The sequence below is a fragment of the Gopherus evgoodei genome, chromosome 1 (genome assembly GCF_007399415.2).
Source record: "Gopherus evgoodei ecotype Sinaloan lineage chromosome 1, rGopEvg1_v1.p, whole genome shotgun sequence".
Classification (NCBI taxonomy): domain Eukaryota; kingdom Metazoa; phylum Chordata; order Testudines; family Testudinidae; genus Gopherus; species Gopherus evgoodei.
This window is the reverse complement of record NC_044322.1, coordinates 263,200,107-263,222,757: the sequence shown is the minus strand read 5'-3', so window position 1 is coordinate 263,222,757 and position 22,651 is coordinate 263,200,107. Positions and strand designations below refer to the sequence as shown.

The window sequence follows — 22,651 nt, the reverse complement described above, 5'->3', positions numbered from 1 at the left end:
CAGGGGAATAATTTTCAAGAGTGCTTGGGGCTACATCTACACTGCAAATAAAGACGAGCGGCAACATGTCTCATAGCCCAGGTCCACTGACTCAAGCTCATGATATGGGGCTAAAAATAGCAGTGTAGAAGTCTGGCTCTGAAACCCAGGGAGGGGGAAGGGTCTCAGAACCTGGGCTCCAGCCTGAATGGGGAAGTCTACAGTGCTATTGTTAGCCCTGTAGTATGAGCCCCACAAGCCCAAGTCAATTGATCCAGGCTCTGAGACTTAATTTTTTTTTTCCAGCATAGACATATCCTAAGGGATTTAAGAGCCTAATTCCCACTTGAAAGTTTTACTTTAGATGTTCCACTTCTAACAAGGCTGTTTTGTTTTTCAGGAAGCCAATCTATTTTTTCCCCTGCTTTCACCTGTCCAGAAGGCTAATATATGTGGAATATGTTTAGAATGCTCTTCCAATTTACATATTAAAATTCAGGCCATCATGCTCTTTACGTCTCTCTTAGATCGAGTGAAAGAAATGACTCCAAACTACAACATTTGTAAATTTTGCTATGTCACTTGGCTTTTTTCATGCAGTAATGTAGTATCCATTTTGAATTCCTATTGGGTAGAAGTCCTACTGTTTTGTTTTCAGATATATGAGCTCCCTTAACTGGGCACTTGGGATGGGAATATTAAATCTCACTCATCATCAATTAAAAAGTAGGGAGATATTTCCTGCCACCTATCACCAGCAGGATGAAAAATACTCCTCCTGACCAGTGTTCTATTTGGGTCAAATCTTGCTCCCACTGAAATCAAGGATTGGGCCCGTGACTGCTCCAAACTCCTCCCTCTATGGTAGAGCTTCTATAAAATGGGAAAAGGTCAGGCAGAGCTAGCCTCCTGACCACTTCCTGCTTCTGCCTTTCAGGGAGCTGCACCTCAAACATAGGCAATCAGTGTCTATGGCCAAGAGGAGAGCCACAAGAAAATTGCAGGTACAATATATATAGTGGCAGAAAAGCAAGAACTGAAACCTCCATGTACCAGAATGAATAATAGGAAAAAATGAGGGATACATAGAAAACTAAAGCCTGAGTGTGTGCACCTATCAGTCACTGCTTGCTCTTGGTTTAATTACCTTTTAAAGAAGGACCGAAATTAAAACCATTTTTCCTCTTACCCATTCTTAACCCAAATTTCAAGGTGCAGTTACAGTGAGGGTTTAGCTCCTAAACATCTCTGTTTCTGCAGTAGCAAAGCCTGATTGACTGGCTTTTGAAAACCCAAACCATCCACAGCATTACCCCACTCTACTTTCTGTTTGATTTAAAAGAATAAACTTAATAGAGAACCCATTAAGCTTTTTACACTCTGAAAGCTTGATCTTGCAAATACCTGTGTGTGAATGGACTTAGGCAGACTCATCTGAGCTTAGTTTCATTCATGAGGGTTGCAGACTCAGACACTACCAACTTACGTCTGTATAACAATGCCACTCGGGGATGTGGAAAATCTACACCTCTGAGCAATGCCGTTAGACTGTCTTAACTCCTGGCATAGACAGCTTCATGCCAACAGGAGGGCTTCTGTTGACATAACTATCACCTCTTGGGGAGGTGAAGTACCTATGCTGACAGGAGATGCTCTCTTGTCAATGTAGGTAATGTCTTCACTAAATGCTAGCAGGGCACAGCTGCAGCACTGTAAGTGCAGACAGGCCCTTAGGACAAACTCTGTGAGACTGAAGGTCTTGATGTTGCTCTCCATGTCTAGCTGCACTGTCATATAATTAACTAATATTTTTAAAACCAGGTTCAGTTTTCCAAGTGAAAAGGCAGCTCTCAAGGGATACCCTTTCAAATGATCATTATGGATTTTTCCAGAAAGGTGATATAGAAACAATATAATTGTATCATGAGAGAACTAAAATAGTATTGGCACAGTTCTTCAGCAGGTTGACATTCATGAACAAAACAGGCAGTGTTGCCTAGTAGATAGATTACTAGACTGGGGCTCAGGAGATCTATGTTCTATTCTTGGCTCTGCTGCTGGCCTGCTAGGTGACCTCAGGTAAATCACTTCACTTCTTCTTTGTGTCTCAATTTCCCCATTTGCAAAACAAGCATAATGATATCTCCTTTGTAAAGTGCTTTGAGATCCACTGAGGACAAGCATTACTAATAACATTATACCTGTTATTTTCAAGTAGAGATGGACAAAACCCAAAAATGATAATTGGAACCTCCCATTGTTTGGGGGAAAATAGCTCATAAACCCATCCCCACCCATCTCTTTTGATTTTAAGCCAACTTGACTGACTTTTTGCAAAACCCAGACCCTGCTTTTTTATTCATTTCTATTTTCACTCATTCTGTGGAGCACTAGCAGTTTTGAAACTGAAATGGTGTGTTAAAGACTTGTGTATAATACATACCAGAGTGGCAGACTTTTTATTCCTGAGGTAACTTTCAATTGCATCATTATTTGGGGCAAAAACTGTGTAAGTGTTAGCTGCTTCAATTTCATTTGCCAGACTATATTGCTGTTGTGGAAAGAAAAAAACTTGTAATGATAATCTGCAACCAGCCCAAACACACACAGTCCAGAAAACTAGCTGTATTCTTAAAATAATATGAATACTTGCAATAACATAACCCCTGAAAATGGAGTAATCGGGCATTTGTTCTAAGCGGGCCAGCAGTTTTGGCAATGTGCCACTCAGACCTCTGAGTGGTGTTAGAACCTGAAATCAAAGCATAGAAACAATGTCAATACATTGACATATACCATGCATGCAAGTGCAAGGACTGGAAATAGAATAAATTGATGTACCATACAATATTTTTCCAGAGCTGTCGGCTGTTTTCCCATACAAGTTGCATTGCCTTGCTTAGGAGGCCAAGGAATAGAGAGCAGGGTACTAACTTTTTAATTACATGGTCATGTACCTTATCAATAACATGGATGATTCCATTTGTGGCTGCAATATCACCAACTACAATGTTAGCTCCTTCAATAGTGATGTTCTGGAAAACAAAGGAATAGGTTAACTTTCACATCACAGTTACACCAGTTTGCTGATTGTGCAGCAGACTGCCACCTGTTTACATAGAGCTAGACTGTATCCTTGTCTAACGTGGTCAAGCAAGATGCATGAGAGGCAGTAAGCATTCCGCCCACAGCCTAGCCCATGTTAGGGCTCCCCAGATTCTCAGTCCTGGAGCACAGGGACTGCACCCCTGATGATTCGCTCTGAAGAAACTGGATGGGGAGTAGGTGGCATTGAGGCTCTGTCTTCCCTACTAGCGCTGGGTGAAATTTTTCAGATGAATAGTTGACAAAAATGCAGTTTCAGTCACCCTGAAACTATCCATGAATTTGACACTAATAGCTTCAGTCAATTACAAAATGTCCAGAAAGAGAGGGGGGTACTGTTACTGCTATTGTTGGCCTTTGGTAATACTTAACCCAGGGGTTTGGGTACTTGCCTGGCATGTGGGAGACCTGGCTTTGGATCCCTGCTCTAAAACCAACTTTTATGATTCACCACAAATTCTGAAAAAATTCACATTCGGTTCAATCTAAACCACACTTTTTTCCCCATGGCTTTTTTTACTTTTTTTTTTTTTTGGACCGGACACTGAACTGAAAAATCAGTTATTTGCCCAGTTCCGTTCCCTACACGTGGGCCAGTAGAACTGACTAGCTGCATGGAGGTAGCATGCTGGCTTCTTTAAATAGGTAAAGTAAATTACTTCCTTTCCCCCCCAAATGTACTTAAGGAGCCTCAGGAAGAATTATGCCTCTGAGGCAGAACCTCCTGGTGCTTCTTCTGAGGTGGTGCACCTAGGCACCACGTCTCTTATTACGGCATGCATGCTAAAAACGCTATCTAGCCCTCAGTAATTTTGCGAAGTCTGTGCATTCCCAAAGCTTTACTGACCTAGTGGAACCTCTTCAACATGCTCCCCCAAAGGATACTCCTTCAAGGGACTAAATACTATGGAGTTTGCATATTCCCAGAAATGTGCATAGATTTTCTACAATAAATCAGACAAACTTCTGAAGGCTAGGTTGAGAGGTGGTCAAAGATACCTGGCTTCAGTTATTTACCTTTAAAAATACTTTCAAATGATTTGGGACCATCAAGCTGTGCATGCAGTCAGCCAGTGTAGTTGCAGGGTATTACTATTACCCTAATCCTCTCTTCCTACTCCCAGTATTGTTTGTTTGTTACACTTGCTTGATGTGTCTTGTGTTAAATTAGATTGTAAACTCTTCAGGGTGTGGATTGTGCTTTCCTATTTGTAACCCCTTACAATGGGGCTCTGAACATTTAGGGTTTCATGTTGCTACAACAATACCAATAATAAACAAACATATAAACATTGATGTGTCTCAATCTGGCTGTCTAGATAAAGCAGTAGAGAAAATAGTACAGTATTTGTCAGAGAACCCAACAGTGTGAGAATGTTATAGAGAAATTCCTTTAATGCCTTCGTCAGAGGCATCTTTAAATGTAAGAGTATGCTTGCGTATCAATATTATTATACCACTACTGATGGACTGAAAGCAAAATGGGATTTCAAGCTAGTTGATAAGTGATCTTACCTCATTTTCATTAGACAGATGCAGGAAATTGTTATGCAGAGATGTTGCCAGCATGTCAGATGATGATAAATTCTGGAGGTCAGCAAGTCTATAAGCTCCCACTAATATATGATACCTAAAAGGAAATTCAGTTGGATTCTAACGTTTGTATTTTCTTACAGCTTGCAGATAAATAAATTTTGGTGTTTCAGACCACACTTTCTAGGTCAGATTCTGCTTTGAGCTACGCTGGGCTAAAGTTGGGGTTTTTGTTCAGTGCATAGCACAGTTGGGCCCTGGTCTCAGCTGGGGATCTTAATGCTACTGTAATAATACAAATAATGAATAATTGTCTTCAATGGGATTACCATTTCAGTGTAAAAAAGGAAAATGTGACTCTCTGTCTTTAAGGATATAAAAGCTGCCCCACTGTAATGGGTTCAAATTAAAACTATATTTGCATGGAAAACCAATTCATTTAAAGAATCAGATGGATCAAATATTAAACAAAACATCAACATACTTTAGTAGGGTTGCAATGTTATTCTTTGACATCCAAAAGGCTTTCTCATCTTGATCCATGTTTTCAATTGCTCGAAGGGAAGGCACAAGGATGGTCAGATTTGAAGTCACCGACAGCATTGTGTTTATTGAAGCCTCCTGAATCAGAGTAAAATGTGTTTATATTATATGTCCTAAGCTTGTGTCATCAGGTGACCTTTTTAATGGGGTTCCATACATGAGTTGTCCTGTGATTGGTATGGGGAGAAAGAACCGTTAAGTAGCATAATGATTTGAACCAATGGCTACAAAGAAAGCTACAAAAAAAAATGCGTGGAAAGCCAAAACAGTGAATTTTTGGTCAGTGTATGAAGAATGGAAACAATCTTAATAAGGAGAAGAACCAATTTTAATATAAGAAATGAATCAATCTACACAACTATCTTCCTGTGTCATTTATTTTATGTATTTGAATTACAAAATATTGTGGTTACTACTGCTGCTTGATAATAGTTGCAACTGAAGTACCCATGAAGGGTAGTCAAAAGTATTTAAGAAACAGGATAAATAGAGTTAATAGCCATGAAATAGGTAATCTGCCCAATACAAGGTTCACATTTGAAAGATTGTATATTTAAGCAGAGATTTTCCAAGAACCATAACGGAGTTATGCATCTAACTCTCAATGAATTTCAATAGGATTTGGGTGCCTAATTCCCTTCAGGTGCTGTTGATAATCCTAGTTTTAACATGGGGCTGTAGGCTGCTAATATTTCAGTATGATAACTCATGTTTCATTTAGCAGTGTTGGACCATAGGCTGTAAGAGACTAAGAGGATTAACCTCAGTGTAACCCCTTTCTCATAAAACAGAACACCACCACCAAATTTCACTCTTGCTAATTTCAATCTTGCAAATTTCCATGGAGCAAGAGGTTCAAGTTTTGCCTTGCCTTGGCCAGTGTGCTGCCTGGAGACTGGCTGTTGTCTCTTCTTGGTGCTCCTTCATCACTTTTGTTATCCTTTCGGTGTAAAGAAAGGAGAATATGCATAAACCAGCCCTGAAATAGCTGGGAATTTTATCTGTTAGTATCATCTTTCTTTCAAGTCACCATTGCCACTAGCATCTGAGGGCCTCCCAAGTATTTAAAAATAGAACTAACAATAACAATCTTCCTCTTCCTTCCCTCCTAGTCTGTAGGAAAAAACAGCATTCAGGTATGAAAATGTATAAACATGAACATTCCTGCCAGAGTATGAAGTTAAAAATATGCCCTGAAAAAGACCTCCCTGTTTTGCTTGTCTTATCAAACACCATTTGATCCAGAGAGAGGTTTTCCCCTACCTGCAAAACACAGCCTCTGAACATAGCTCAGGCAACCATAGGGCCTGATCCAGCCCATGGAAGTAGGTAGAAAGATTCCTACTGACTCTTATGGCCTTGGGTCAGGCCCACAGTCTCTTTCTGGGCAATAAGTCTCTAAGGGCCAAGAATTGATTTGTACAAAATCTCGGATAGTCATTGTGCTTTGATTTCCTCATTTCTGCTTTTTATGAAACTAATTTGCAACTGGCAAGGATATGTGTAAAGGCCGATGACAACCGGTGTCTTGAAAACCACTTCTAGATGGCTAGGATTCTTACTGTGTTGGAGTAAAATCTGGGGACAAACCTGCTTCAAGAACCCTGCACTTCTTATCATTTAACAGAATACTTGGCTTTTGTTTCAAGACAACGGAACTGAAAAAAAAATATTAGCTGGTGCGTGACCATGGGTCTGGTGTGGAGGAAGGACTGAAGGGAATGGGGGAGGCTGGGGATTTTGATAGGAGATAATTAAAACATTACATATCATTGATTGAAAGTATTTTTGGTAGGTTATTTAGATAGCAGTGATTATAACTACAAGAGCGCCATGAACAGCATCTGTGCAATGGAGAAGGAGCATCGCACAAATATACAGAATAGAACTTGCTACTAACCTGAGATGTTAAAATCATGGAAGTTGCATTGGCTTTTTAATAGACAAGTGGGGAATGCGACACTATAGAACACTGGTTCTCAAACTGTGGGTTTGGACTCCAAAGTGGGTTACGACCCTGTTTTAATGGGGTTGCCAGGCCTGGTGTTAGACTTGCTGAGGCTTGGGGCTGAAGCCTGAGCCCCACCACCAGGGGCCGAAGCCCAAGGGCTTCTGCCTTGGGCAGTGGGGCTCAGGCTTCGGCTTCTGCCCCGGGTGGTGGGGCTCAGGTTACAGGCCCCTGCCCGAGGCTGAAGCCCTTGGGCTTCGGCTTTGGTGTGCCCCCCCCCACTGCCCATGGAGGCAGGTCTTGGGGCGGGCTCAGACTTTGGTCCCCCCTCCTGGGGTCACATAGTAATTTTTGTTGTCAGAAGGGGGTCACAGTACAATGATGTTCAAGAACCTATGTTATAGAAGCATATATCTTTTAACACTACAGCTCTTTAATTTAAGAGGTGGAGTTTCTCTGATGTAGAGCAGGAATGTCCATGTCCCTATTTCAATAGACTTTGTGGTCTGTTCCCTGCATAGTGTGCTCACTCTTCTCTCTCTCCCCTCTACCACCTGATGAGTTTTGTGCAAGCCTTGCGGCACTTTCGTAATACTTTACCCCTAATACATGACTACATGTTTTATTTCCATTCTTGTTTTGTTATTTTCTGCCTGTAAAATTGCCAATGAAATATGCTGCTGTTTGAGATCCTGAGTCACACAGGCAGCCAGGTAACTATTTTTAAATTAGCCACATTATCCTCCAAGTCCACTCTGCTGTGATGGCTACACTATGTGTGACAATGGTTAGTCAGCTGGCACATTATGACTGTTGCTTATCACACTGTTCCTAAGGGTCTGTCTGTTACACTGTGCTTGCTCCATTTATTTGTTGTATCTACTTATTGCCTCTTGTCTTATGTTTAGACTGTAAGCTCTTTGGAGCTGGAAGTGTCTGTGTGTTTGTACTGCACCTGGCATAATGAAGGTCAGATTGCTAGGTTCTACTGCAATACAGTGTGATGGGGCAAGGCCAGATGGCTACAGTAAAGTAGTAAGGAACAGGTATGCTAGCCTCAGGCTAACCAAATCCCTAGGACCATGGTAACCAAATGGCAGTTGCTCCAGGTTAATCAAAATACCTGGGGCCAATTAAGACCTTTCTAGAAGGCAGTGGAGATAGCTGCATTGATTGGGCCACCTGAAGCCAATCAAGGGCTGGCTGGAACTAGTTAAAAGCCTCCCAGTCACTCAGTGAGTTTGGGGTGTGAGGAGCTGGGAGCAAGAGGTGAGGGTGAGCTGCTGGAGGATTGAGGAGTACAAGCATTATCAGACACCAGGAGGAAGGTCCTGTGGTGAGGATAAAGAAGGTGTTTGGAGGAGGCCATGGGGAAGTAGCCCAGGGAGTTGTAGCTGTCATGTAGCTGTTACAGGAGGCACTATAGACAGCTGTGATCCACAGGGCCCTGGGCTGGAACCTGGAGTAGAGGGTGGGCCTGGGTTCCCCCCAAACCTCCCCACTCCTGATCTGACACAGGAGGAGTTGACCCAGACTGTGGGGAAGATCACTGAGGTGAGCAAATCTGCTGATAAGCGCAGGACCCACCAAGGTAGAGGAGGAACTTTGTTACAACAAGTAATACATTACAAGAGAGATCTGGCAAATGTGAATCTTTGTTGTTTGGAACATTTTGTTCAAACTGATGTTTCTAACCCTACTATAAAGTCAGACATTATATTGTGATTCACCCACTCATCCATTTTTTATGGTTCAATCAAGTCAGTGCAGACGGTGGGTTCCTCCTCACTTGCTCTGATAGTCAGAATGATGACCACTCACAGTTTAGGATTTTCAGGCCATCCAGCACAGTGCAAATAGGCAGGAGAAAGAATTCTCCTTCCACCCCCTTTGCTGTGGAGTCTACAGCAGCCATTGGCTCCACAGACCTTATGCAGCCTTCTCACCAAGAGGGGAGATAGAAGAACCTGCTCAGTGGTGAGATCTGATGTCATCTACATGCCCATAGAGCTGAGCTCTCTATGCAGCCTCCCACCCCATATACTAGAACTGGCACTGGTTCCTCTGCCAGTGGAGCTTCTACACTTATTGAGATTGGAGCTGGAATTTGGCCTCAATGCTAGAAGAACTAGATGACCAGGTTCTGCCCTGAAATACACCTATTCACCTGTTTGTGTCAGTATAGATCTTGGCCTATATTTGATGGGAATGTGCTGTTGCAATCCATATGATTTTAAGAAAATATGCTAATGAGTGTGAATATAATGTAACTGGAATATGCTTCATGCAAAAGGTCTCTTGTAAGGTATGATTACAAAGCTTATAATCTACTGAGTGTGTTCATTCTATTTGTATGAATGTATCATTCTTGTATCTGAAGCTATGAATATAAAATATGACTCTGAGGTCCTACAGTACTTATGCAAAGTGTGGGCCATTAATGGTGGTTTAGAATCTTGATGGATCCCATCAACTAGGACAATTGACTGTAGATGGTTCTGTTTACTTGCAAGCCTTCTTGTGAGTCAGGTCAGGATGAATTAAGGCTTGGGATCTAATAGGACATGTGACCATGCCTCCTGGTACAGGAATCCATCTTAAACCTGGTGCTTTTCCACTTAGAAGGAGGGGAGGGGACCCAGAGAGACAAAAGATTCCCACCTTGTGCCAAAGCAATATATGGGGGTGGAACAGAACTAAAGGGGCTGCAGTCATGTGAAATCCCCTGCTTTTCACCTAAGATGCCTGCTGGAACTAACAAGAACTGTACCGGGGAAAGGATTGGGCCCAGACTAGGAAGGAGTCTAGTTTGTGAAAGAAGCTTATTGGAACATCTGAGGGTGAGATTTCATCTGTAACCAGCTTCTCAATGTATTAGGCTTAGACTTGCATGTTTTGTTTTATTTTGTTTGGTAACTTAATTTGTTCTGTCTGTTATTACTTGGAACTACTTAAATCCTACTTGTTATATTTAATAAAATCACTTTTATTTAACCCAGAGTAAGTAAGTAATACCTGGGGTCGCAAACAGCTATGCATATCTCTCAATCACTGTTATAGAGGGTGGACAATTTATGAGTGTACCCTGTATAAGCTTTATACAGCGTAAAAGCTTATACAGGATTTATTTGTGGTTTGGATCCCATTGGGAATTGGTGTCTGGGTGCTAGAGACAGGAGCACTTCTTAAATTGTTTTCAGTTAAGTCTGCAGCTTTGGGGCATGTGGTTCAGACCCTGGGTCGGTGCTGGAGCAGACTGGTGTGTCTGGCTCGACAAGGCAGGGTTCTGGAGACCCAAACTGGCAGAGAAAATGAGTTCCGAGGTAGTCTCAGCACATCAGGTGACAGTCCCAAGGGGGTCCCTGTGATTGAACCCATCACAGGGAACATCACTAGAGATCCACATTTCTATATATTAAAAGGATAATATTTTCCTCAAACAAAAGTATACTCACGTTAACCCATTGGTTAAATCCAGCTGCCTCTGGCAGAGCAGACAATCCCTGATCCAATAAAGAGAAGAATTAATACAGAGGTTATTCATAAGACCTACATAAGTGGTCTGATTTTTAGAGGTAATGAGCCCATACAGCTGCTATTGCAATCTGTGGAGACACAGAATGTCTGTCCTGGGTGCTATCACAGGGAGATGCAGGGATTCAGTAGGCATACGGAATGAGGACAGTAGCAGTTGTACCATCAGCAATCAAATGGTAACATTTTCCTACTACTATGGTATACTTTGGTTTCAGGGGGAGTTGTGAAAGCTCAACTCCTCTGAAAATCAGGCCACCTAATGCTTAAATATGCATGTTAATGATTTTATCATTTAATTTATAGGTGTCTAACTTTGGGCTAAACATTTATCTCTAAATATTCAAGCACAAATCTTGGCTTTACTCAATCCTAAATAAATAAAAAGCAAATTCTTTGTTTTTGTGCGGTATGTACACCACCTAGCACAATGGGGTCATGGACCATGACTGGGATACCTAGGCACTATTGCGATATAGATTAAATGATAAAGTCATTAACATAGAGTTAATGTTGCCTAGTGATAGTCTGTGCCCTTCCAGAATTTAAGTTCAGCAAACTTCAGACTTCTGGAAACAAAGAAATACTGAATTAAGGTTGTTTGCCCATGTAACTTTAACTCTGCCTTCTTTGAGTGCTGCCCCCAAATCACCCACAACGCACATACTCATACTCTGCCTGTTGGCTGTAATGCACAGGCACTCCCTGCACTTGCTCTACACTCAAACACGAAGCCTACTCCAACAAAATACCACTTGCAAACTTTAACAGCCGCCTCATACCCTTTTACAACCCCTTTACATGTGCACCCAGGATAGCAGCTAAACCTGTGCTTTCCCCCACTCATCATTAAATCCACAGACTGCTCTTCTATCCCACCTCACTGTTGACAATACCCATGGTAAGAAGACCCCAGTGCCCTTCTGCTTGACATAATCCACACAATTCTGTATTGAAACCCTGCATCTCCATGTACCATCACCCAGGACTGACGTTCTAGGTCACCTCAGATGGGAATGGGAGCTGTAGGTGCTCATTATAAAGGGGCTGAGAGCAGGACTCAGACACTGTCACAGAGGCAAGGCCTGCATATTCCATCTTACATGAGAGGGCTTAGACTTCTCTGATGGGTTAGGAGGCCCAAGCTCTGGCATACACTATCTGGAGCTGCGCCTATTCTCCTCCAATCCACCTGCCACTCACCCCCATGTCGCTTTCCCAGTGTCTCTCCCCCATCCCCATTTATCCCTGCTCCCTTTGATGCAGCCCCAAACCCCTCTCACTCCTATACCCCTACTCCTCCACCCCTTAAAATGCCCTTCCCCTGACGGTAAGCATTCTTACATCAAACTTTTTTGTTTTGTTACAAAAATACTTTAAATTTATTCTTGCAAAATGCCTCCCTCCCAAAGAGGGGCAGATTTTTTTATATGCCTTTTTGCCGTATGCAGGGCTAGAACTGTCACTAGCTCGGTGAGTTCAGGACAAAAGACTTATTGCCTTGAACTATCCAGATACAGTGAAAACTTTCTATCTACAAATCCTCTTAGCCTCCTTTTTTTGCACATGCTCAGTGTGATGTGTTTGACCCTTACGCAAGAGCTTCACTGGAGAGCCAAACTCTTGCTAATACTGTTTTCAGTTTTGCTCTCTGAAAGGACTTGTTTGTGCTATGCACACTCTGATGGTAATGCTCAAGTTAGTGAGACCCTTATGTCTGATTCATAGATTCTAGGGTCAGAAGGGACCAATGTGATCATCTAGTCTGACCCCCTGCATAAAGCAGGCCACAGAACCCTACCCATCCACTTCTATAACAAACCCCTAACCTATGCCTGAGTTATTGAAGTCTTCAAATCTCTAGGTGTGGGCAAAAAATGGTGCCAGACTATATCTTTAGAAAAGCTGTTTATTTCAGGGGGCTGTAGCTCAGGAATCCCTTGTTCAAATGACCTCAAATTTGGATCACTACCCGTACCCTGCACTCCTACAGGGCACACTAAATTTCAAGGCAATCTAGGTAACTTTGCAGATTTTACAGCACTAAGAATAGACCTCCTCTACACAGAATGGTCTTCTCAACCTTAACTATAGTGAAGATAGTACTCCATTATAATAAACATAATAACAATTAAAGGCAAGTCAGTTTTTAAAACTTTTTTTTTTTGTAGTACTGATAGTGAATGAAAATCCTTTAGGGTCAATTTCAGAAATGGGACATTTTTAGAAGCCAAAGTGTACTGTAGTCCTAGTAAAAACTATACTGCTATACAGTTATGATTCCCCATTCCCATGCAGCATGTTTACTGCAGACTTTCATCTTGAGTGTAATATCTCCCTAGACAGACATTTTGTTTTCCACCAACTGGAGAATGGAAGAGTTTTCAGGCTCTGTGTTGCCATTTCCAAGTAATGTGGGAACGTTGCAAATTTAACCCGATATTATAAATCCATTGGCAAACCTGCTTTAAAGGTCTTTATGTTCTGTAATGGATTCTTAGTCAATAATTTATTTGGTTTCTGTTCATTTCTGTGCTGAGACTGGGAACAGATTGGGCTATAAATGGTAATGCCAATCCCAGTTTCTTACTGCTGCCAGCTTGAAAAGAAAAGATAAGAAAGCTGAGAAGATTGACACATACCTTTCCTTCTCCTAGCCAGTTAAATAGTTGAAAATTTACCTTCTTCACTAAATGACCCATTTTGTTCTCCTATTTTACTTATGATAAGTCGATCTCTGATCAAAACTGACAGGTTCAGCTGAGACTAATTTTCAAGGTCAGACTTTCACATAAACTGTGCACCAGCAGCTCTTAATGACTTCAGTTGGATTTTGTGAAAATATATGAAAATTAGGCTCCCATGGTGGCATTTTCAGAGGCTTAATGAAATTAGATGCCCAATTCCCTTAGGCCCCTTTAAAAGTCCTAGCCTCTCTCTTTAATATCTCATTTTTGGGATTTGCAAGAGTCTCAGCAGGAATGCTGTCTGCAGTCAGCACTATTATGCATTACATTGTTAGCATTGTTCAGAAGTTATGTTACTGTCTCCCTAGCCAGCATCACTGTAAGAATCTGCAGTTGAACTTGCCCTTAGACAAAAGACCACTATCTTACTTACATCTGCTGCACTTCCATAGCATATGATGCCATCTCCTTCATAGCCCTTTGCGCACACACAGTCCCAGACACCAGATGACACAAACTGACAAGTTGCCTTTAAAAAAAGAGGGAGAGAAAATGTAACCTGCCAAAGAGCTGGAGATTCAAGAGATAATGTTGATATAATATGCTTGCACATAATACAAGGCAATGCTGAGATGTAGCAAAGTTAAAGCAGCTGAAAATCCCTTCATTGAGGACCTGATTCAGTAAAGTATCTGTATTCTGGAAAGCACTTAAGCATGTTCTTAAGTCCCACTGAAATCAATAGGAGTTAAATGTTTCATGAATGGAAGAAACAAGGTGTGTGAGGTAACATCTTTTATTGGACCAACTTCTGTTGGTGAGCTTGTCTCTCTCACAAACAGAAGTTGGTCCAATAAAAGATATTAGCTTTAGTTTCCTTCCCGTAGAAAGCTTTTCATCTAGCATACCAGAAAAAATACAATTTAGATAACCAGTCTCATGCCACAAATGATGAAAAGTTCAGAAAACAGTTAGTGAAAAACTCAAACTGTCAAACAATTGTGAATTACAAAATTGTGCACACCAAAGCTGTTTGCAGATAATTTAGGAACAGAAACAAAAGGCTAAATTGATCAGATAATTTAGTGTCAATAAATAATCCAACCAGTTCTAATTAATCTTTTTTTAATCTCTTTATGCAGTGTAGCATATCACATCTTGAAGACTCCCATAATGCCTGACTGAGCAGATACTTCTGGTCTGGAGAGAAGAAATGGTAGCGGCCACTAAGTATTTTAACTATCTGGGAAAAGCAAATTGGACCTTGATTTGAGACCCACAGAGTAAATTGCATCATACTAAACTTATCTATCTTGGATGGATGAGGAGACCCTCCTGAAATTTGAACCTATGGCTCCTAAGAGTCTATGTATTGTTAGACCAGATGATGAGACTAGTAAGCCCCATTTCTTTTGCCATCTTTGAAAGGTGAATAGGATAACTGAATCCTGAACTAGCTATTGTAAGTAACCAAAAAGGACTTATTCTATGGTGTATGGATTCAATGGATCTGCACCAATTTAGCAGCAGAGAATTTGTCTCTGTGTCTTCATGTTGTTTTGCTGATATTCTAAAAACAAACAAACCAACCCCAAAACAAACCATCTAGATATTACAGAGAACATGGAGATCAACTGGAAATTTGATCTCCTTCTTAAAAGACCAAATTATAGGGGCCTTACTCAATTATCACTCAGATTTCAGTCAGGGAAACTCTAATGGATCTCAGTGGGAAAAACTGAATAGGGATCTATTAGATATCAGCAATCTCTTCACCTGATACTGAAGGACATTTTCAAAAACTCCACTGAGTTTTAAAGATCCTATAACAGGGAGCTGAGACATATTTGGTCTAGCGGAATGCCATTCATTTCTCATGTCCATGGAGGAAATATTATCCACTGATTTATACAGTAAAAGAAATGTTATTTGAATATTTGTTCAGAGAATAATTAACTCACCAGATGATGGCACTTTCCATTTTGTTCCAGACAAGAGTTTATTGGTTCACATTCAATTCCATTCCCCCGAAATCCTTCCTTACATTCACAGTCATTCTACCATTCCAACAAAACAAGGCAGTTAGGTAAAATGCTTAAAACATTTTAGAACATTCTAAACACTATGGATCAGATTTCTGGATGGTGTTTATTCACATAGCTCCACTGACTTCAATGGTGTGACACCAATTTACACCAGCTGAGAATCTGTCCCTTTGTACTTTAAACCTACAAAGGATTTGTGTTGAAACTCTGAACCTACTGTTGCATCTGCAACATTAATACCAGTAAGTTGAGGCCCAGCAAATGGTGGAGCTGAGGTGTTTGATCTTTTGGTATCATTCCCAGTGTGTCCTGCATGGATGTTTTTAAAAGAATTAGTGATTTAAAAACTATATCCATGTGTGCTCTAGAAATATCCTAGAGAGATAATTGGCATTCATGGATTGCAGATAGATTTTTTTTAAAAAAAATTTTCATCAATAGCTGTAAATAACTAAAGAATAAAATACAGTCCCTTTCCATAGAGAATTAATAAGTTTTTTCAAAAGTGAGTTTTAAGGCAAGATTTAAAATGGAGAGAAGGGTAATCATTTGGGACATAAGAACATCAGATTTGAAGGTCCTCCTGTATCACCAACTTCGGTCCCCCGTTATTGCAATAAACCCTGTAAGTACCGGGTTTACAATGGTGCCAGAGGCATCCTGGCGCCAGGCCCATGCTCAACAGGGGCCTATCAGCCTGCCGTGCACTGCGCTTCACTTGCGCTGCCAGCTGAGGGGCCACCGCAGGCCCCTCTCCTTTCCAGCCCTTCCCCCGTGCTCCTCTCAGCTGTCCAGCCAGCCCAGGTATCCCTGCCCCTGCCCCATCCCATCCCCTCTGCCCACTTGCTCCTCTGCTGGCTGAGTTGGAGGGTTCTAGCAGGGTCATGTCTCACAGGGGTCTGCCTGCCCGCCCCCCAGCATGGCTGCGGCTCTGGGCAGTCTTGCTCTGCCCGTAACCTCCTGGGGCTGAGCTGCCTGGGACCACTGCAGGGGCCAGGTCATTTTCCCCAAACCCCTGCTGAGCTCCAACCACTTTCACTTGGTCCCTCCTGCAGACTCCCATTGGCCCTGCACCTGGAACCTCCCTGTGCTTTCAGATCTCCCACTGAGCTGTCTTCACCCAGACTGCCCCACACAGAACCCACTTTCTCTCATCCGGATCCCCCCACACTAAGTCCCCCTGCCAGGGTCGGCTCTACCATTTTTGCCACCCCAAGCAAAAACAAAAAAATGCTTGGACTGCTGCCGCCCAAACTGCCGAAGCAGAAAAAAAACAAAAAAAAACCCACCTCAAAACCAACAAACAAACTATGCTTGGACTGCTGCCCGAACTGCCAAAGTGCAAAAAAAAAAAAAAAAAAAAAAGCCACCAAGAATGGACGGAATGCTGCCCCTTAGCATGTGCTGCCCCAGCCATGTGCTTACTCTGCTGGTACCTGGAGTCAGCCCTGCCCTCTGCACTTGGATCCTGCTGCCAGGCTGAGCCTCCCTGCCCACATCTAGTGTGTCTGGCACAAAAGGAGCAGGGCCTCAGGGTGTTTCTGTGGCAGGCACGGCCCTTGTGCTGTGTCACGGTCAGGTTCAGCCTCACTGCCAAGTCCCTGTCCCAAAGGGCAGGGGAGGCTGCAGGGTATTCTCCCACCTCTATGCAGCCAGTGGCCTGTGTTCCCCACTTCCATAGTGGAACTTAGAATCATAGAATAGCAGAGTTGGAAGGAACCTTAGGAGGTCATTCCACACTTATTTATCGTAAAAAAAAAAAGTTGCAGAATTTTAAAATATTATGGGCAGAATTTGATACAGAATTCCCTCAGGAATATGGGGTGCTGTACAGCTGTGATTGGGGGACTGTGAAGGGGGTGCTGAACAGTAGGGAATCTGTGGGTGGGGGACCTGGGCAGAGAGTATGGTGTGAGGGTGCTGTGCAGTTGTGGTGGGAGGTCAGCGGGAGGGGTCTTTGGGCAGGGAATGCTGGGCATAGTGGGTCTGGGGGAATTGGGCATAGGGATCTGTGGGGGAGGTCTCTGGGTGAGGTGGCACTGGGCATAAGGGCAGGGCACTGGACAGGGGGGCAATGTGGAAGGGACATGCTGGCAGCGCAAGGCTGAGTGGGCCAGTGTGTGTCTAGCAGCTGTGGGTTTGTAAACAATGCCCTTGTGCTGGGCTGAGTGGCCCCACTCCCACTGCACTGCACCTCATTGCCCCCAACTGGCCCCTCGCTCTGCGGACGGCCCCCTATCACATGCCCTTTCCCCAATGGGGGCCCACAAATATATTTGGCGCCAGGCCCACAAAAAGTTAATCTGGCCCTTTGTCATATAATCCCGTCCTAAATTTATCAAGCTCCATCTGAAAACCACTTTGGTTTCTTGCCCCTACTCCTATGAGATGAGGGACACAAGATGTGCGAGGCTGTTCCAGGTATGTGGGGTTGCATGGAAGAGGGCACATAGAGGGAGTGGGAGAAGATGTAGCTCAGTAGCAAACTTGGGCAGAACAGAATGAGGTAGAGGTAGTGCAAGAAGATATTAGCAAAACTTACCTGACCTGGCCCTACATATATGCAGGTAGCATTGTTATGGCACCCTCTGAAATTTGGTAGCAGACAATTGTTGATCTCTGAGCAATCTCTTCCATTCCCACTCCATCCTGGCTGGCACACACATGTGTGAGTTCCAAGGCCTGTTTTAATACATTCTGCCTGTGGGAACATGTCAGAGTAAACAAATTTAGTGGACACCAACCACCATCTTAAAATGGACAGCTTGGAAAAGGACATGCTGGAAAGGAGATGGAATCTTTGGCTATGACGCTAGAGAACCAAACTCTATTTTTTCCCCTTTAATATTTTAATGGATTTTTTTTTTTTTGTGCTGGTGAATAGTGCTGGACTTACAGCCTGGGAGCTTGACCTTCCCCTTTGTCCACAGGAGGCAGTGGTGGGCAGTGAAAGGTTTCCTCACAATGCTGTGTCAGTGTCCCCTGACTTGGAGGAGTGGAGGCAGGGCCGGCTCCAGGCCCCAGCACTCCAAGCATGTGCTTGGGGCGGCATGCCGCGGGGGGCGCTCTGCCGGTTGCTGGGCGGGCGGCAGGCGGTTCCGGTGGATCTCCCGCAGGCATGCCTAGGGTCCGCTGGTCCCGCGGCTCCGGTGAAGCATCCACAAGCACGCCTGCGGGAGGTCCACCGGAGCCACGGGCCCGGTGAGCGGCAGAGCGCCCCCTGCGGCATGCTGCCGTGCTTGGGGCGGCAAAATGGCTAGAGCCGGCCCTGAGTGGAGGGACCACATTTAGGAGGTGTGAAGTCTCTGTTGACTGAATGAAATCTTTGACCTCTGAACTGATGAAATCAGCAAAGATGCCAATTAATGCCAGCCATCATGGGTGTTATTATGTGGATACCTCTGCACTGCTGACTGTAATGCAACTAGCAACTTATTTCACAGAAGCTTCCAAACAGTCATCAGATGATAATAAATCACTTTAGGTCACTAATAACTTGACCTGAATATGATCTGACAATTTAAACATTGAAAATAATTTTAAAATCCATTACTTAATCCCTTGAACTAGTTATGGGCTTCCTTGTAGTAGTTCCTGGTCTGCCATCTCTAAAGAGGAAAAAGATCCCTCATTGCTATAGCATTAGCTTCATTATGGAATGGGAGGGCATAGAGGAGTAGAGAGATTTCAATCCATGGTTCTACTGCTTTGAAGGAAGATTTTACTTTGGGTTATATTAAGAATGTCACAGAACTCTCTAAAAAAGCTGTGTGGCATCCATCTTTGGGCATAATGACTATATAAATTATAGCAATTTTCATAGCAAAGCAACTGTAAGGGCAGGAATTTTAACTATGGGAAGGACGTGAATTTGGTTGGGAATTCAGAATTTATATATGCAGATGTTTCTTACTACTATTCCTAGCCTTTCTTTAGATTTCCTTTAAACTAAGCAACTCATTCTGTAAGAAATTGTATACTTACATTGCTATCGCAACCACCTTGAGTTAAGCTAGCACAAGGATCTACTTCACTGCAGGTTGTCCCATCTCCCTCATATCCAGTTTTGCAGATGCAGCTATAAAAACAAGGTTTGATTAAATCACTTTGCACGATAGGACACTTGTAAAATTAAACTGAATTGATTTTTGATACTATTTTTCTTTAGCACATTGTCTAAATTACAGGTTGCTTAAAATTATTAGCTTTGGCTTTATGGAAGATACCATGTCATTTCAAGTACATAGATGGCTAAGGGTGAACAGCAGACAAGCACGCTGCCCAAAATTTTCAAAAGCACTTAAGTCCCATTTTCAAAAGTGACTTAAATATTTAGCCTATGTCATTGCAAGTTAATGAATTTAGGCTCCTAAGATATTTAGGCACTTTTGAAAATGAAACTTAGGTTCCTAAATTGCTTTGACACTTTTGACTGTTGCCCTCTTATTTCTGCAATTTTACAAGCTCAAACATATTGATCTTAAGATCTGAAAAAGTTATGTATCATGTGTGGAAATGAGCACAGAACTGGGAATCAAACCGCTGAGATCTAATCCCTGCTGTGCAATTGACTCACTGCATTGCTTTGGGTAGGCCTCTTCACTTTTCTGCCTCTGTTTCTCTCCCTCCCAAATGAAAAGAACACGCACGTACCACCTCACAGTATTATTATAAAGATTAATGTTTATACAATAGTGTGAAATGTTATCTTGAAAGAGAAAATGCCAATCCTGTAGTTTGATTCTGAAAGTGTTATAGCACACCTAATATTAGTTAGATATAAGTAACTGACCTACCTCATGGCACCATTACTAAGCTGACAATTTGCATGTGCATGACAGAATTGCACAAAAGGCCCACACGGAACTATCTGCTTATCACAGAGTTTCCCAGCATATCCACTTTTGCATGATCCAGCAAGGCAGATTCCATCACTATCTATCCTATTATCACACTTCCCATAAACACACAGACATTCTGTAGGGGGAAGAATAAAATGTGAAATTAAAACAATTGTCCCCATATGCCATTTCTTAAATATTTCACATTAGTTCTTTCTAAATCTAAACACCTGTAATAATAACCTTCATTTTTTTTATAGCACATCTGTCTGCCACTGGAATTTAAAGTAATCTATAGAAGCGGGTGAAGCAGGCACATAACATAATATCTTGGATTGAAAAAACTGAAATGATTATATATAAACAGCTCAAACAAAATCACTAAACTTTTACAAACCAAGGCCCTGATCCTGCAAGAATTTACTTGTGTGCTTAACTTTACGCCCTATGAGCAGTTCTGTTGAAGTCACAGAACTACTCAGAGTTCCAAAAGATAAACAAATGTGGATGAATTCGCAGGCTCAAAGCTCAAAAAGATCTTAATATTATATCTTTTTCAAGTATCTGTGCTCAGCCTCTGACCTTCCATCATCTTATGGAAGGCCAGTGGCCTCTTAGGCCATGGTTACATAGCGATAAAAAACTCATGGCTGGTCCAGGTCAGCTGATTCAGGCTTGCAGGGCTCAGGCTGCAGGGCTAAAAATTGCTGTGTAGACGTTCAGCTTAGGGCTGGAGCCTGGGCTCTGAGATCCTGCATGAGTGGAGCATCCCAGACCCTGAGCTCCAGCCCTAGCCTGAACATCTACACAACAAGTTTTAGCCCCAGAGCCCGAGCCTGAGTCAGCTGTCATGAAACAGCTGCATGGTTTTTATCCCAGTGTAGATATAGCCTGAGCCTTAAGGGAAAGTGCTTTTTGTGTACAATAGACTGGTTCATAGTCAAAAAGCTATGGCCAGCAGTGGCTCCAGGCACCAGTGCTCCAAGCATGTGCCTGGGTAGGCAAGTTGCGGGGGGCGCCCTACCGGTCTCTGCGAGGGTGGCAGTCAGGCAGCCTTTGGCGGCTTGCCTGCGGGAGGTCCTCTGGTCCTGTGGATTCCACGGCAATTCGGCGGCGGGTACGCTGAAGCTGCAGGACCGGCGAACCTCCTGCAGGCATGCCACCGAATCTGCAGGACCGAGGACCTCCCGCAGGCAAGCTGCTGGAGGCAGCCTGCCTGCTGTGCTTGGGGCAGCGAAAAAGCTAGATCCAGCCCTGGCTATGGATAATAATGTAACTTGTAGACGCAGAGTGAATATCTTTATATTTCATTTTATTTAGTCTATTATCTCTCACTTTACAGCACATATAACAATATTGAATCCTATAGGGGAAAAAAATATTACCATATGCCATTTTTCTTTTTACTCTGGGCCCTATACTAATAGACACCATAGTTATCTAGTAAGAATGATGTTTAAAGTGGATCTGAATCTGATTCCTACATAACCTCAATATTTTCAGATTGTGGATTTTTTTTTCAAGAGAGTGACTGTGTTTTCATATGTATGTAGACAGCTGCTATTACATTTGTAAACAATTGCAGAATAGAAATAAATATTGAGGAGAAGGATTTTGTCTGTTTAAATAATCATGCAAGGAAGTCAGACATGAAAAAAAGCAATTAACATAAAGCAATACGAGTCTGATCCAAAGCCCAGTAAAGTAAATGGAAGCCTTTCAGTGGGCTGTGGATTAGGCCCTTTGTTGGAAACCATATGAAATTAGCCCACCCCAAAGGCCTTCTACAGAGAGTATGCCACTATCAGTTAGCTCTGATTGTAGTACAAATAATGTTTTAGAAGACAACATGTTACGCACAGTGGAGGAGGGAGCAGCTATGCTTACTTTTGTCACACTGAGGACCATATTTATCAGGGTCTGAACAGAACTGACAATGGGATCCTTGAAATCCATCAGTACAAATACAAGTTCCATTTCCTTTCATTCCATCCACACACTGCAACACAGAAGATATAGGATTTATATACGAATGTTAAAATAATCCTTTTTTGTTACTCTCTGGGGGAAAAGTTGTATAACTAACTTGGGCCAGTCTATAACATGATTATAGCAGCGCCCTCTTTAAATGTAAGAAGAATCTCAACCCAATTATAAATATTTTTTCTAGTGGAACCTTCCCCCCTGCTTGTTTCTTCCCTGTTCCCATATGCCCATAATTCCATTCTCCTTCTCAATTGTAACTTTAAAATGATTATTTTGTTGTTGTTATTTTTGCCTCAGACAATCCTGGGCCCCAGAGTGGGTCACTTAAAATCCCAACCATGCCCAATACAGTGTATTAAAACCACAGAATTGGATGTTTTAGTTAACTGGAGGGGTCCACCATCTTTCCCCTCCTATATCAGTGTCTGACTCCCAGATTGCCAACATACA

General features: G+C 42.5%; 1 protein-coding gene across 7 annotated transcripts in view; it reads right to left on the bottom strand.

The window, feature by feature from the left end:
- The window catches only part of STAB2 (stabilin 2), a 151,604-nt gene that overhangs the window by 70,093 nt on the left and 58,860 nt on the right, over positions 1–22,651 (bottom strand). For 5 of the 7 annotated variants that reach the window (XM_030544457.1, XM_030544465.1, XM_030544471.1 and 2 more), the window contains 11 exons: positions 22,103–22,214; positions 20,171–20,351; positions 19,359–19,452; positions 17,917–18,075; positions 15,291–15,386; positions 13,763–13,858; positions 10,564–10,611; positions 5,102–5,238; positions 4,600–4,714; positions 2,937–3,014; positions 2,423–2,731 (listed from right to left, as the gene is read on the bottom strand). In XM_030544457.1, the coding sequence (XP_030400317.1) occupies positions 2,423–2,731; positions 2,937–3,014; positions 4,600–4,714; positions 5,102–5,238; positions 10,564–10,611; positions 13,763–13,858; positions 15,291–15,386; positions 17,917–18,075; positions 19,359–19,452; positions 20,171–20,351; positions 22,103–22,214 (1,425 nt within the window). The remainder of the gene's footprint in view (positions 1–2,422; positions 2,732–2,936; positions 3,015–4,599; positions 4,715–5,101; positions 5,239–10,563; positions 10,612–13,762; positions 13,859–15,290; positions 15,387–17,916; positions 18,076–19,358; positions 19,453–20,170; positions 20,352–22,102; positions 22,215–22,651) is intronic. The other 2 variants (XM_030544476.1, XM_030544486.1) reach the window with 2 other exon arrangements.